Below are 16,382 nucleotides of genomic sequence, written 5' to 3'. Positions count from 1 at the left end.
CTCTACGGGGCTTAGTAAGGTGAGCTAAGGGGCTGGGTGTGAAGAGGTAGGAGCGAGGTGGAGACACTGGGTGCCCTAACTCCTGCTGCCTGACTAGTGCAGATGGCCAAGTGCATCTGTGTCCTGGTTCCCAGCACTGTGACAGCTGTTGTCACTGTCCACAGATCTTGAGTCGGCTCAGGGCCAAGGGCTGAGAATTCTGGACTCCAGAGCCAAGAATGGGAACGGAAAGACCAGGGTAGACTGGGTTCTCAGACTGGCCTGGCCTGGTCCTGCAGAATCCATAGCAGCCATCCTCCTGGTAGTATAGCCTGCCCCATAGCAGGACATCTTTCTCAGTGTTTGGGGGCAATCCCAAGATGCAGGGGGGTGAAGGCGGGCTTGTCTCTTCACGTAAATGTATCAGGGGAGACAAGGTACAGGCCTGCCCAGGAGGACAGAGGTGCTTCTGGGTCTAGCTGGAGCAACCGATGCCAACTCTGGGCTCTAAGTTCTTAATTTCTTAGGTGAGCCCTGCCCTGGCGTATCGTTCCCTTAGCTTGCCTTCAGTTGCTAGGTTCCCTGGAGGAAATGGCCCAGGTTAGTAATCACAGACTTCCATAGTGTTGTGGAGTTGTAGTGGACATGTTAGGGGTCAGCTCCCTTCAGAAAACCCTGCCATACAAAGAGAAAGATAAACTCTGGGCATCTGATTGTTTTAGGATGAGCTTTCTGAAGGCTTTGGGGCCTGTGGGCCCGGATCCTTAAGTGTTTATGAATTTTATTATGACTGTGTTTGTTTAAATATATATATATATATATATATTTATAGCTCTATGCATCCCCCGCACCCTCCCCCCCCCCAAGCCTCTAGTTCTTGCCCTTAGCTTTCTGTTTGGTGGCCGTGTAGGGCAGCGCTGTCTGTGTGCTCTTGTCTGATACTGTCTGAGTGCTGCTGTTCCTTGTGACCCTCCGGGTCTGTTCTGAGGCCAACGTGGGGCCCAAGCGCCGGGTGGTCAGCGGAGAACGCTTGGTCTTGTAGGGGGCTGGGGAGGGCTTGACAGGGCCTGTTTGTGGCTCCACGCGGGGCAGCTCTGGGGCCAGGCCCACCTCCTCCTCCTCTGCCTCCTCACCATCCCCCTCTTCATCGTCACAGCACAGAGCATGGTAGAGCACTTTGTCACTGAACCGTACCCTCTCCCTTGTCCCCGGAGTCCGCTGGGGCACCTGGTCCTTGGCAGGGCCAGCACTGAAGGCCTCTTCACTGGAGGAGTCTGGTGTCTCCACTCGTGGTCCATTGGGGATGGGCAAACCACCATTCATGAGCTGGTAGTCAGGGCCAGTGCCTGGCCGTGATGCCTCAGGACCGTCCACTGAGTCTGATGGGGTCGAGACATCCAGGAAGGAACAGAACTCCCAGCTGTCTGAGAGGATATCAGCAGTCATGAAGTCCAGGTGGCCCAGGTCAAAGGGGCCGCCCACACCTGCCTTGTCACTGCTGGAGGTGCTGCTCACAGTGGCGGTGGTCCAGTCATCTGGCTCCAGTTCAAAGTCAAAGTCAGAGGTTAGTTTGTCGATCTGATTCACCACCTGGCCGGGGAAGGGAGAGGAGGTGAGAGGGGTTAGGTGGGACTGAGAATTACCGTGTGTGCATGTGCGTGTGCGTGTGTGTGTGTGTGTGTGTGTGAGAGAGAGAGAGAGAGAGAGAGAGAGAGAGAGAGAGAGAGAGAGAGAGAGAGAGCGCTCCTGTCTGTTGACTCTGAAAGGTGATGTTTGAACTGAAGTCACACAGGTTTGTTTGGACTGTTAAGAACCCAAATTGGACCTGGACCTGAGAAGATAATCCAATGGCAAAGTGTTGAGTTGGACTTCTAGAACCCATCTTTAAAAAAAAAAAAAAGCAGCTGGGCATGGAATTGTGTACTTATAACCCCAGCCCTGGGGAAGCCGGCCTGTGGAAACAGGAGGATCCCTGGGACTTGCTGGCCAGCCAGCCTATCTGGCAAGTTATGGACTACTGAGAGGCTGTCTCAAACACACGAGGCCACATTGCACAAGGGTGGTACACTTATTCAGACCACTCCCTTAGTCCCCTGGAGGGAGGCATGACGCCTCTCACCAGGCACCCTGCCTGCCTATCCACATAGCTTCCTCTCTTGCACACAGCTGCTATTTGGGTGAGGATAGTATAGTGATCGGGTTTAAGCTCCTTCTGATTGAAGGGGGTCAAGTCAAAGAGGTCAAGCGTCTCCAGCAGGCTCTGAAAACCATGTCCTGGGGACCTCCTAGCTGCTGACCATAACTCAGTAGCTGGACTTGAAGTCAGTGGAGACAAATGACAAGGGACAGTCATTAAAAAGACCCTGCCTAGTGTCTTGGAACCCTCACTGCCACCAGTTAATGACTCATTCAGGGAACTGGAGCAACTGGTTTGTGGCACTGGCTGAGACACACCCTCCCTTTCTCATACCCTCAGCTCGGGAACCTCCTCCCTCCTTGCCTTCCTTGTCCACTGATGAACGGAGATCAATCCAGGCTTGCTGGAGAAAAGAAGACAGCCATGATTCTTTGGAAGCAATAAAGAGAACATCCACCCTGGCCCAGAGATGATTGTTAAGGCCACCACTCAAGGGCAGCTCATCTGTGGAGGTCACTGTGCCCTACTCTGCCTGCCCCACCTCCTACCCACCCTTGGGGTCTCTGAGCAGGTGTTGTTATCAGCACATGAACCAGGGTAGCCTGAAGTGAGAACGGGAGGCAGATTAGGCAAAGGCCTGAGGGGAAATAGAGAGCAGGAGGATGAAGAGAGGAGAGCTAGGCCAGGACTCAAAGGTACAACAGTAAAAAACCATTGGAGGGAGCCACAGAGACTCCCTCCTGAGGGACAGAGCCACAGAGTGAGCCACCAGGAACTACACCCAGCTTCCAGCATCTGGCTGGCATTACCTGCCTGAGTTCAGGGAGGTCAGTTAATAACTTAACTAAGTAAGTCCTAACCCATAACTCATTCCTGGGAATGGCTACCACGAGATGCTGTTCCAGGCATGGTGAGGGGTGGGTGGGAAGTGAGTGGCCCAGTGTAAAGCACAGAGCAAAGGCACTCCCTGCAGCACCTGGACCAGTGAGGGATGGGCTCTGGCTACAAGTGTTCAGGTTGGTTTTTCAATCTCTAAGTGGGGTGAACTAGTTTACTTCTAAGGAAGATTCTAGGAATCTGTAAGGTAAGGCTCGGTATGAGAAGGTATTTAGGCCTGCAGCAAACCAGAGAAGTCAGGACCCCTGGGGGATAGACTTTGGGCGAGTCACCTAGGCTGGCTGGGACTCAATGCCATTTGCCACTGAATGTCTGACGAACATCAGCAGAGCTTCAACAGGGAGGACTCAGAGGAGCCCCAGAACCAAAGTGATGTCATTACATACCTCGGATCATATCATTAGTGACAGGCTTTCCACTCTACACCCGTGAGGTCAGAATGCTCCCAGGTGCTGCCTCTTTGGCCTGATGGCTGGGAGCTGGGGAGGTCTTAGGAGCCAGCTCTGCCAAGCAGACAGCCGCATGCTCAAATGGGACTCTCTCTGATCAGCCAGAGCTGTCAGCAGCTGCTGCGGTCCAAGGCTGGGGGTGCCAGGAGGAAGCGGGAGTTGAATGGCTTGGCCGAAATCCCACAGATTCAGCTGAGGCCAGGCTTATTGAAGCTCAGCAGGAATGAACACTATCAGGCCCCAGGCCTGAGGCATAGCAGGGATGTCCCAGGTACACCCAGCAGAAGCCTAGAAACCCAGGAACCCAGACATGCTTCTGCCACTGAGGAAGCCCTGGCTGGCCACCTGTTCTAGCTGCCTCCCCATTGGGTCCCCTCCCTTCTTTATTAGCATCCTCTTTTGGTTCCTCACAGGGGTATGGAGGAAGGGAGAGCAAGCGGGAGGCCGTCTTTAAATCTCACGTCTGCCCTCTCTTGGCAGAGGAACTGAAGGAAGATGGTATTCTCTAGCTCTGACAGCCCTTCTCCTTGCTCAGAGAGATTAACAGGGAAGAGATGCAAACATATTTTAAAGAGCTGCTGTGAGGGCTTCAGCTAATACCCCTGGGAAAGCATGCAGAACAGTGTAAACACCGGGCAAGAGCATAGAACCAGGACCAAGAGCAGACGAGAATCAGGTTGTCACCTAAGAAATGCCACCCTGATGGGCGGGTTTCAGAGCCTGTTCAGAATGCCAGGACATGGTCATGTGCCTTCTATACCTGTGTGCCAGCACTGCCCATTTTGACTGAAGTGTGGGTGTGCCCATTCAGAACACGACTACAAGAGGTCCATAGGCCCATGGCTGTGAAGCTCACAGGGTAGATCTGGCTTCCTAACTACTTAATGTACAGAAGTGAGGGTGAGAAAGGGAAGCCATGTGCCCTCAGAACCCATCTTCTGATGAGGCCATGATCAGCTCATAAACCCGCTAATCTTTCCCTGGTGCCCTTTTTCTCTGGTCAGCGTGGAGAGCAAGCGTGAAACAGGCCCATGCTACCTGACTTTCTGATCCGACTGTCTTGAAATCTGTGATTTCTCTCTGAGATTTAATAATCATTTTGCCTATGTGTAATTTGGGATTGTCTTGGAGTGCAGAGAAATAATTATATACACAGAAGGAAAGAGGGGGAGAAAGAACCAGAAAAATCTCAAAGCTGGGGCGCTAGAGAGACACTGATGAATCTACCTGCACCATTGTGCTTGGTGACAGGGAAACTGAGGCCGAGCACGTGGGAAGGGCTGAGGTAAAGTCAGAAGGAGAGTCCTGACTCCTGGGTCTGGGATCTTACAAACAAGATTAAACTGTCCCAGAGGGGGCAAGGCAGAGGTGAGAGACACCCTTGGGACAGGAGCTAGGTTCTGTCTCAGGCCCTCTTCTCTACTCTTCCTGTCTTGATCTTAGCCTTGCCCTCTTACTCTCTTACTCTTCCTTCAGCAACAACTTCCTGCTAGTGCTTGGTTCATGCTCTGCATTAGGGATTTCCTGATCAGCATCAGGACCACATTAACCCTCTGCCTCCAGCCCTTCCCTTCTTCAAAACCTCCCGAGCTTTCCAAACACCACCTCCTTTCCCCTCCAGCAAGTGGCCTCCCCCTCATCTCTCTGCACATTTCACAGAGCTGGAGCTCCAGTTGCCACTAGGTTCACCTGGCATGCCCTCCTTCCCACCATCATCCTCGCTTCCTGGAGGAAGCCTGCTGGTCCCCAGCTGAGGGCGACATTGGTCACAGTTACACACCTATGTTAAGATATGGTCGATGTCTACCTCCCTACTCACAGGAAGCCTAAGGAAGAATAAGGTGGGGTCTGTTTCACCTACCATTGTGCTATGAACACAGCTGAAAGGCAGGGAGGCATGAGTGCATGTGTTCACGCATGCATATGCGTGTGTGCACTCTTGTGAGCACACACTTTGGGTGCACATCCCGTGAGGCTCAAGAGCCAGTGCTGAGGGACCCAGAACCACAGACTCAGTGTCCTACCCCTTCCTTCTTTCTCAGCTCCCTGGGCAGTCGGTTACATAACTGGGGATCCTGCATTATTTATGGCCGCTGATTATTTTTTAATTCTGTGATTACATTGTTTATTATCTTCCTGGGGGGCTGTGGCATTGGGGAGATGGGGAGTGAGCTGACCATGATTCATGGCTCTCATCCTGCAATTTGGCCTAATTGGCTAGGGAGCCTCTGAATCTGTCCAGAGGAAGAGAAAGCAAAAGAGAAGAAGGAGGAAGAGAAAGGCACAGACAAAACAATAAGAAAAAAAAATCAACCTAAGTTTCTCCGAGCTGTGGGTATTAAGCTGACCCACTTTGGCGCAGCTTTGAGCAGGTCCTCAGTTTCTCCTGCTCCAGCTGCATTCTGGTAGGCCACATTTATTCATCTCTTCCCACCAAGGCCTGCGGCTTTCCCTGCCACCTTTACACACGGCACCTGGCCAGTGGACAGCTGGGGAGCAGGCTGCCACAGTGCCTGCTTCCTATGCAAAGCAGGTGGTAGGACCCTCCACTGCCACCTCAGTCTGTACATTTTCCTACTCAAGATGCACAGGTGATGTGGGGGTACAGGTGGTTCATAAAGGATCACTTTTGAATGCCCACTTTCCCACCGTGTAACAGGAAGAAGTGAGTACCACGTTCAAGGTGAGCCCAGAATCTGGTGGGCTAAGGATGTCAGGACCCCTTCACCCTGCGTGAGAGCTCTGAGTCTGTGGACAGCAAGGCAGTACGGTAGGAAGGCAGAAATACAACCAAGTTATATTATTAAAGTGTGCAGGCTTCTCACTGTCAGCAAACCTGAGCTCTTCAGTCTGATGCACAGGGTCCATGGGATGCCCCTCACGCCTGACCCCTGCCTTCCTCTGATCCTCTTCCCACTGGCTTCCTGATGATGGGGCACACTCCCTCCCCCAGATCCTGGTATCACAGCTCCTACCATCTGCCACTCTTCCCCTAGATGTCTGCTGAGATTGTCCCTCATCTCCACGATGCAAGATCGCTTTATAGGCGTCCCACGAGTAGTACCCTCACCCTGTCAGTATCTCTTCTTTATGTGGAACTGTCTACTGCAGGTGACCTATGAGAGGTCCCTACCAGAGCTACGACCTGGCCCTGACCTGCCTGTGTATGGCTAAGATGCCGATACAAGACTCTGGAAAACAAGGGCAGTGCATGGAAGTGTTAGACTCATTCAGAAACAATGCCTTGTGGGTGGGTGGCTGAGGCCTAGCTCTATGGGAGAGCATCTGCCTAGCATGTGTCACTGGAACATAGGTTCGATACCTAACACTGCAAAGCAGAAGTGAAGCCAAAAGGACGTGGCTTTGTGTCTGTTCTACGGGATGTATATAAGGGAAGATAGAAATATTTGGTATTTTTCTTTTACAGATGGGCCGACAGAAGCACAGAGAAGCAAAGTAACTTTGCCAAGCTCACATAGCTCAGGAGGTAGAGTACTGAGGATTGAACCAGAACTCTGGCTGCCTGGTCTATATTCTCTTTGTCCGTTGGGATGGTCTGTCTCTCTAATGGAGATCTGTGGAATCTGGGGAGTTTAGGGAACTCACTGGGATTGGCCTGGCATCCTGGAGTACTAGGGAACCTGGGAGAAAAGAGGACTAATTAATGTCTGTCATGCCACATCCCCGGACACTTCAGTTCCAGCTTTCGAATTCCTTACCTCCCTTAGTCCCCACCCCTACCCAGGGAGCTGATGGCAGAGCTGTGGGAGGGTGGACAGAGGACTCCACATCATCTGGAAGTGTGAGCAGGTATTGGCCCTCCCCCTGCAAACTATGCCTCCAGTGACACCATGTTAGGTATCACTGACAGCATGAGGGACAAGACATCAGAAACCCCTGTTCCAAGAGGAGCAAAGGGAGGCTCGGTGGTTTAGTGCTGCAGCTTTGGTGGCTTTCATCTCTTGGTCAGTTTCAGGCTTTGTGCTCAGGAGTGAGTGTGTGTGGGTGTCTTCCAGGACTAGTGGTGACTGGCAGGGAAGAGAAGGTACAGACTGGAGGATGGTGAGTAGGGGACAGAGGAGAATGGTAGAGCCTGCTTCTTGCTGCCTTGCTCCTTCAGCAAGGCTCCTGTGCAGTACCCCTGGGCCAACCCTGTCTCCGTACTCAGGTATTTGGCCCTGAGCTGGCAGGTGCCACCCATGACATTGGGTATGATAAGGGAATAGAGGTTTGTTCATTCTACCATGGGCCCACCATAGCCCTGATAGAGAAACCCTGCAAAGGGCCTGAATGGAACCAGACAGATCAGCTTCATGTCCTCCTAAAGGACCTAGAGCTACATCAGAAGTTTGAAATCGGGACCTGAGATCCACAGAATCTCCTGTTCCCAACAACCTCCAGCCCACAGGAAGTTGGTTATGACATCTCTGTTTGGGTCTCCCTTCCTCTCTGCCCAGTACCCTGTGTACACATCCCCTTTCTGGGGGACTAGGGAGCTCTGAGGCTCAACCCCCCCCCACCCAGCTGGGTACCATTGGCAGCGGGCAGGCAGTGGCATACGGGGTAGACTGGTTTCCATAGCAACCTGTCAAAGTCTTGGGTGGAGACACATGGCCTACAGATGTGGGGGAGGGGACTCATCACTGTCCTGGCTCAGACCTCTGGGGTGTACAGACTATCACCTGGAGTGCTGGGGTGAGGGGCATGGGAATCAGTAAGTATGAAGGGGATGATGGAGGCATCTAAAAGCTCCATACATTAACCCTGGCACTTAGACACCACAACTCAAGCATCAGGCATCTCTCAGAAGCTGTCAAAATGCTGAGGTTACACAGTAACCTGTCTGCTGAAGTTTTACATAGGTATTGGGAATCTTGAGTTCTAGGCTCAATTCTGTGGTTGTACGGCCCTGGGCAAGGCCCTATTCCTCTCTGGGCCTCATTTTCTGCAATAGTAAGTGGACAGGGCTTGTCTGAACTACCTGTGAGATCCCTCCAAGTTCTGGATGACTATGCTGAGGGAGAAGAAAGAGGCAGGGGTCTGGAAGATGCTCCACTGGGAGTTGTACTAAGGTTGGCCCCCAGGATTATAGACAGTATTGGCTCTTGTTGGGGGTCCCAGGTCCCTCTCAGAGATTGAGACTTTGGATAGTTCCCACGGCCCTGATAAAACTGCAGAGCACCCAGAATAAGACAGGGTAGAAGAGGACATCCTGATCCTTTAGATTCATGAGGTCAGAGGAAAGTTGTTCAGGGGCTGTGGTCTTTGACATCAAATTGTATTATGGGCCAGCATATGGGCAGGAGCATCACCATCTCATAGTCTGGAGACAGGTTCTCCTGGCAGGTTTCATGAAGCAGACCTTAGACCCTCAGCTGCACTGCTCTTAAGAGGCCTGACTCTGATTCCCAGTTCCCTTCAAACAACCCCTCCCCCTGGCTTGGATTCAGGCCAGGCTGGAAAGCCAGGCTGCTCAAAGCTCGCCCATCTCCTCAGAAACCTACAGCCTCCTTTTCCCAACACAGCTGGTGGGGGAGCTCAGGTCGATCACTCAGAATGATCCACTCTCCCTCTATCTCTGCAGGGGCCCTGGTTACAAGCACTTGAAAGTTGCCTAAAGCCCACCTGGCTGGTGAAATGGGACCCAGCGGGCAAATTCAGGCCAACGGCTCAGAATGCTGGTCATGCATTTTGGACTTGAATACAGCCCAGGGGGCAGGGTGGAAGACATGTGTACCTCATTACTCCAGCAATGTGGGAAGCAGTAATTAAACTAGGCTCTGCTTAGAAAGACAGAGAGGCTTTCTCCGTGACTTTTTGGTCTTTGTAAAAACCACTCAGAAACATGTCCTATGGTGGGGGGGGGGGGATCATTCAGCTCCTTAAAAAAAAGATCCATCTTTTCTTCAATGTACAGAAAGACCTCTGATCCTTACTAGCAATTCCCACCCACCTTTTAACTCCAGGACAGGGAGGCTACAGCTGGTTTTAACTCCTCCCTGCCTTTGGAATATCTGATCCCTGAAGTAAATCTTTTTGAGCTGGGCCCCAAGCAGTGAGGTTTGACTAAACAGAGCCATGTGCACTCTCCTAGAGTCTAGGAGGCAAACAATGGGGTCAAGGGACAGCTTGGGTTTCAGAAGAATGTGTCCCTTTAAGAATGGAGTAGGGTAGATTTAGTCCTCACTGAACACTGAATGTTAACCATAGAGATGGGTCCACTGAGAGCAGCTCAGACATTCTCTGCAACACCAAGGCCCCATTACCAGCTCTGGGGATAGGGATTTTAAGCAAAACAGACTTGAGTAAGGAGAATGGAAGGGGTGGTCCTCAGTGGCCCATGTGCACATAGCATTGCACACTGAAACACAGGTAAATGCTTTACTGCTGAGCCCAGCCAGGCAGGGTGAGGGTCTGTGTGGCCCCTGCTGGCCTCTCACTCACCTCCCTCAGCTCCTTAGCCACTTCTTTGAGTTCCCTCAGGATGCCTTCAAGTTGCCCGATGACCATCTTCATGCGCTGTCGAATCCGCTCTCTCTCTCCACCACTGTTGGGGTCGTCACTGGGCTGCCCGAGGTCCGGGGCACCCCGAATGTTCATCCTTCACCACGTGGCCGCAAGCCTGCCCATACTCGCCCCAGCGGGGCACACGCTTCGTCTGCCTCCACGGAGCCCCCCTCGGCCGGGCAGAGCTCCACATCTTAACGGCCCCCCAGCCTACCCTGGCCTTGGGCGGCCCTCACCAGCCCCTTCAGCCTGCCACTCCACCTACTCGCCTCTGGGTGGGGGATGGAGCACCCAGAGGGAGACAGAGTCTGACAGGGGGAGGGGAGGGTCAAGGTGAGGACACAGGAGGGCAAGGGGGAGGGGCCTTACGGCCCAAGAACAGCTTCCAGGACTTGAGGTGCCTATGGTGTACAGAGCTGATCTTTGCCTGAATCTGGATGCGGAGGCAGGGGGATGATTCTGCAAGGACTAAGGGTAAGAAATGCCCTTGGGATGGGGAAGGCAGCAATCCCCTCGAAACTCCTAGGCAGTTACAAAGGCAGAGAGGTCTCTAGATGCAGCTGAACCAGCAGAGGGACGGTGATCAGGGTCTTCCAGATGTGGAGGGGGCTCCAGATGTGAACAGCGCAGGAGAGGGAACTGGACTGGAGGAGGGCAGCCCCCTGCAGAAAGAGCGATCCTGGCGTCGGCTCTCCCAGGCTGCTGCACCAGCCTGCTGCTGCCTCCCTCTTCTCCCTGCCGGCACCCTCCTTCCTAGCTGGAGATTTATTTATTTATTTTGTTTGTGGGGAGGGGTGGTGGAGGCAGATGGTTTTCAGCACGCCCCTCTTCGACAGGAAGAGTGGGGGAGCCCCTGTTTTAGAGGCATGAGTCCTCAGCCTCCACTGGGGCACTCTATCCGTGGTCCCCCCCCCCCCACTTCGGCCCCCAGCCACCAACCAAGCTTGGCAAGACTGGTTCAGCACAGGGCCTCTCCAAGCTCTTCAGCCTTCTCTCAATGTCCACAGGGTGCCCTCCTCCCCAGAGGACCCTTCCTCCCCCAGCCCCGCCTTCCCTCCGAAGCCGGACTCCCCTACTCACCGAGGGTGGGGGCAGTGGCCTTTCCTCTAAGCAGTGTCGGGGGCCGAGCCCCAAGAGGTTGGGGGGCCCCCAAGGCTCCCTAGGGGGGGCTTCTTTCTCTGGACCCTTCGGCTCCTGCCCTCAGGAAGGTCCTCCGAGTGGTGACCGGAGACATCTGGACGGTGGGAGGGGGCGGGGCCTCCGCGCTCCCGGGAAGAGGGCAAAAAAATTTATATATACATCTATCTCCCCACCACGCTCGCCAGGCTCCGGTTCGCGAGGGTCCGGCGAGCTCGGGGACCCCGAGGCCACAGGTGACTCGAGCCGAGGTGACACCGGTCCAGTCCAGGCGACTGAGCCAAAGTCGGAGGGTTGGGGAGGGCGCCGGGATCCCCTCAGCCCACGCCCGGCATTCCCCGGGCTCCACAGGGTTCGCGATTCTCTCTGTCCATTCCAGATCGGCAGATCTGAGCCCCTTCGGGGTCTGTCCTGCCCCTGCCTTGTTCTGCTCTTCCCGAGCTGGCACTGTTAGGCGTCCGGGATACACTCAGTCGGGACCCAGAATGTCGGTGCTCCCGCCGAGGCGGCGTCTGGAGCGGCCGCAGAAACCGCTCAGCCCAGCCCGGCAGTCGGCTCCATCAACGGTGGGGAAAGTCCGGATTCCTCCGAGTCTCGGGGGAGGGGCAGCGATCGTGGCCTGGGGAACCCGGTGTGGAGAACAGAGGAGATTAGTGCACGAGGTCGGGGGGCCTCAGCGCGGCGGGGCTGAGCAGAGGAAGCAAAGAAAAGCAGAAGGGGGCGAGCGAGACGCCGGGGAAGCGATGGAGGAGGCGCGCCGGGCCGGGCCAGGCACACTGGGCGCGCAGCCTCCGCTCGGCTCCACCGCCTCCACCGCGCTCGCTCTCGGCTCCGCGCCTCGCGGCCCTGGGCTCCGGGTGGCTGCCGAGGGGCAAGCGAGGCACCGGGGCTGCTCGGGCCTCTTTCTCCAGCTGCTTCACCCTCGCCCTGCCCTGCCCTGCCCTGCCCGTCCGGCTCCGCGGGCCTGGCCCGCTTACCCTGAGCGCCGCCGCGCCCCGCCGGACTGGCCGCCCGGCCGGGCGCAGGCTCCCTCAAAGGCCGCCGGGCTCGCGCGGCTCCGCTCGCACCGGCGCTGGCAGGGAAGGGGCCGGCCCCGCGCGCCGGGAGGGAGCTTTTAAAGCGACACACACGCCTCCCAGCGCCCGGAGCCCAGCGCGCGAGCCGGGGGGTCTCGCCACCCTAGGGAGCGAGTGGGACAGGGCGCCAGCGGGGCTGGAGAGGAGATAGCCCGGCCGCTGCCCTGCCCGGGGCGCACAGAGGCCTGGACTTGACTCCTTCATCTCCTTTTCACACAATATCTTCTTGACCCTCCTCCCATCACTGTGGTGTGCCCCGGGTTCCCCTTACGGCTGTTACCCTTCTATGCCATCATACCTCAAACTGCCTCAAATCTTGTGTCAGTTTAGTAAATAGAGCCCAGCCAACCTTTACTGAACACCTATTGTGTGCCGCAGTCAGGATGAGAGGGAGGCCTTGGTGGGTACTGGGCTGTTCCTCGGGAGGTTCTGTTCCTCTAGTTTTCAACATGTCTCTCTCTCTCTCTCTCTCTCTCTCTCTCTCTCTCTCTCTCTCTCTCTCTTCCCCCTCTTTTCTGTCTCTGTCTTCTGTCTCTGTCTCTCTCTTCTCTCTCTCTCTCTGTCTCTGTCTCTGTTGAGGAGGGAAAGTTCCCCATGATGACATACTTGAGCAAACTGAAAGGTGCATGCAGTTCTAGGAGCTTTGGTAACTAGGCAGATGTGAGGTGACAACGAGGAAACCCAGGCCACCCCCCACCCCCAAGTTCTTCCCAGGAATTCAACCCTTGAGCTGAATCTTAACAGAGACGTGGGAGTCCAAATGACTGTGCCCTGGGGAAGGGAGGAATCACCTTCCGATGAGGGAGGGAAGATGGGTGGAAGGAAACACTCAGGAGCAGATGTTGGGGAGGGCAAGTTTCAGTCAAAGTGGCTCTGTTGATACCATTGGGGAGTCTGTATGCAGTGGATATAGGGAGATTGGCTCAAGAGACAGGAGGCTGAGGCTAGCAGCTTGGAATTTAGAAGGTAGTGAAACACACCTTTAGCCCCAGCACTTAGGAGGCGGAGGAGTAGATCTCTGAGGCCAGCCTGGTCTGTTACAGCCAGGGCTGTTACACAGGGAAACCCTGTCTTAGAGAACAAACAAAACAAAACAAAGGAAGCAGCTTGGGATTTCTTTGGCAGAAGGGGTCTGTGCGGGTGGGGGGGGGGGGAGGAAGAATCAGGTCCTGTCTGCCTTCCTAAGAGACCTTCTAAACTCCCAAAAGTACATGGTGGGTTCCAGGTGCTCAGTTAGGAGGTGCTTCTAGGATTTGAGCTGAGGGAGGCCAGCAACAAGGATGTGGAGGAAGGGGTGCTCTTGGTGAAATCACTTGGTGACTTCTGGAGAGGCTCTGATTTGAGAACTAGGGGAGGCAGACTTGTGCTTTCGGTTTATGGCATACAAGGCTGAGTAAATGGTTGTGTGCATCTGAGTGCTCTGGGGCGAAAAGCAGAAGTTTGGAACAGGTACCGAGACTCAGAAGGAAAACAGATCTCTGTTCATAGAAGGGCTTTGGCTTGACAGTGGTGGACTTAACGGTGGTCTCGTTGGCTCATCCTCAGAGAAGATGAGATATTAAGCAGGTTAGCTGAGCAGAAGTGACATTAGCAGCATCAGGACTGGGCTGACTGCCTAGGAGACTCCAGGACTGAGATGGGGAAGGGGCGTTCAGAGAGGTAGGAGTGGAGCCCAGGGAGTGGAGTTGTGGTTCTTACATAGAGGCTCACCTCAGTGGTGTCAAAGGCTGTTCATGAGAGGAGGAAGCCGAGTGTTCATTGGCCTTCGCACCTAGGAAGCCATTGGTGACTGGCAGGGACAGTCTTCTGTGTGTGTAGGTGGGTTAGTGGGGGTGACAGAAGCCAAATTGCTGGGCACTTAGGACTGACTGGCTGTTGAGGAAGACATTTCAAAAGCTGGGTAGACAGGAAGTGGAGCTCCTGGACATAGAGGTAGAGAGGGAGGGCTGCAGACTTGGAGCGGGCTGGAATTTTAAGGCAGCCTCAGAGGTTCTGGATTCAGGACAGTGATAGTGGTGAAGTTATCAATAGTTTCGGTTGGCCTCCATGTCCTCTTAGAGGCTATATTCCCAGGGTCTTCTACAACTACTGGGGAGTTCCTCCTCTGCTGCTTTTTGAGGGGACCTAGCTGCCTGTTTTGGGGACAGGTTCACCTGAGGCGGTAACTCCAGAGATCCCACCAATTGCTTGGTAAAATGCACATGGTGGCACACGCACCATTTTGTAGTCTGTAGTTCTGTGGCACTAAGGTACACTGTGTGGAAATCACAGAGTCCCAGCCCTGCTTCTGCAGAAGCTATGGCGCTGGGGCACAACCAGCAGCAAACATGGACAAAGCCCAAGAGAGTGGAACTGTCTCTCTCGACCACAGTGGGGGCAGTGCACTCGAATGGAGAGTGTTGGGACCCAGTAAGGTTTCAGGCTAATGCTTACTAATGGGTCTTGGGGCTCTTTAGGAAGCTCCATGCTTAGAAAGGGGGAGGTGATATTTCTTCTGTCTTTTGTGTGGCTCACACTATGCCTAGGAGCTGGACCGCCCAGAAGGACACCCAGGACAGAAGGGAGGGGCGAGCGTACAAACCTCTGAAGACCGGTTGGGCTGGCCAGGGTGGCCTAGAGAAAGAGCAGGCTCAGGGAAGGAGTTTCTGACTGGAAATCTTAAAATGTCTGCCATGGCACTTTGAGTTTTGGGAATGGACATCCCCCCACACACTTCCCAAATGTCTCGTGCCCTCCAGGTTCTGCTTGGTTCACCCTTGCACCTCTCTTCCCTGTAGTCTTCCCTAATCCTTCAGTCTACAGGAAGCATTCTTTTGCCCTTAACCAAATACATCACACGATGTTCATTTGTGCGTTTAGCCGTGTGACCTCGAGCAAGCCACTTAGCCTCTCTGAGTGAGGATAAGGAAGCCATAAACATTTAAAAAAATTGTTTTATCTTTCTGAATTGGCTATCATGGAGTGGATGTGAGGGGGAGGGTATTTTCTACTTTTTTACTGTCTCCCAGACTCGGAAGGAAATGGGATGACAGCAGTACCCACGCTGTAGGTTAATGCCCCGGCCCCTAGGTGCTCATAGATCTATGTGCTCATAGATGGTCACCGCTATTGGCTCTCATCAGTGACTTTGTGCCTATCAACATATTTCTCCTGGAGGCTGTAAGCTCCACGTGGTGATGCCTGTGTGTGTCCTCCCATCTCTCACAGGGGCCAGTGTAGTGGACTGTGACAGTAAGTGACTCTCACCTCTCTCCCCTGATTTCTATCACTTCACATCTGACAGCCTCTTCCTCTGGGAAATGTCTCTCAATTGTCACATAGTCATGGTGGGTTGTCAGTTAAAGGACCAGCTCTTTCATCCATCCCTGGTCTACTGCCATCAGGTGAACATGGGACTCAGATGCCATCAACCGTAGGACTTCATCTTCCAGTCAGATTGGTTGGGGCTGGTGGGGGGGGGTAGTACCAGTCAGACTCCATCCATGGGATGGGTATGTTAGTGATGGGAGGAAGAAAGCTTCTTCCTTTTTAGATGCAGGTGGCATGGTGCGGGCATCTTTCCTACCCCATGAAGGAAGGCAAGTAGAGCAAGAGAGAGGATACAGGGGGGATGCTGGCAGCATCAATTTCCAGCTATGGTCCTCCTGATGTGGCTCCTGCCTTGCTTTTTTCATTCCTGCAACCTGCAACATCTTGCCCTCCTACAAAATGTCTCCTATCATTCATTCTTCATACTGCATTGTCCAGTGTTCCCTATGTCAAAGGGCTAGGAACAGATGCCTCAGGCCACATTGGGTTTGGATTCAGGCATCCCATTTGCTAGCTGTGTGAGTTTCTTTGTCTACAAAATAAGGAAAGTGGGGATGGCACAATCAGTGTACTGTAAATGCTTGTCTTACAAGCATAAAAGCCTTAAGCCAGGCACGGTGGCCAGTGTTTGTCATCCCAATGATAGGGCAGTTGAGATAGACTTGTTGGGCAGCCAACATAATTTAATTGGTGATTGCCAGGCCGGCGAGACACCCTGTCCAAATGCCCACCTTTTCACGGATCATATGACTAATTAGCAGCTCCTGAGCCCCAGTTTCCCTCCCTAGCAATAGCTCCTGACAACTGATTTCAGGACTAAGTATAATGATCCATGTGTGGTACTCAGCACAGCACTTCAGCATTAAGTAAATATTAGCTGTACTGGGGTTG

The 16,382-nt window shown here is 53.9% G+C and overlaps 1 protein-coding gene across 1 annotated transcript; it reads right to left on the bottom strand.

Annotated features, from left to right (window-relative positions):
• Positions 1 to 554: 554 nt before the first annotated feature.
• Positions 555 to 12,122, bottom strand: INSYN1 (inhibitory synaptic factor 1). Its single transcript, XM_080930369.1, has 3 exons — positions 11,050 to 12,122; positions 9,907 to 10,631; positions 555 to 1,569 (listed from the first exon to the last, which is right to left on the bottom strand). Exons 2-3 carry the CDS (start codon positions 10,060 to 10,062, stop codon positions 850 to 852), a joined length of 876 nt encoding a protein of 291 aa, XP_080786495.1. The 5' UTR covers positions 10,063 to 10,631; positions 11,050 to 12,122; the 3' UTR covers positions 555 to 849.
• Positions 12,123 to 16,382: the final 4,260 nt, after the last annotated feature.

The sequence above is a fragment of the Micromys minutus genome, assembly GCF_963924665.1.
Source record: "Micromys minutus genome assembly, chromosome: 16".
NCBI lineage: Eukaryota > Metazoa > Chordata > Mammalia > Rodentia > Muridae > Micromys > Micromys minutus.
This window is presented reverse-complemented; position numbering and strand designations above follow the sequence as displayed.

Bases quoted from the DNA above. Each gene is read 5' to 3' on its own strand.
- INSYN1 (XM_080930369.1), bottom strand. From the start codon at position 10,062: ATGAACATTCGGGGTGCCCCGGACCTCGGGCAGCCCAGTGACGACCCC. The intron at 1,570-9,906 runs GTGAGTGAGAGG...TTCCCCGGCCAG, and splicing joins TGGCTAAGGAGCTGAGGGAG to GTGGTGAATCAGATCGACAA.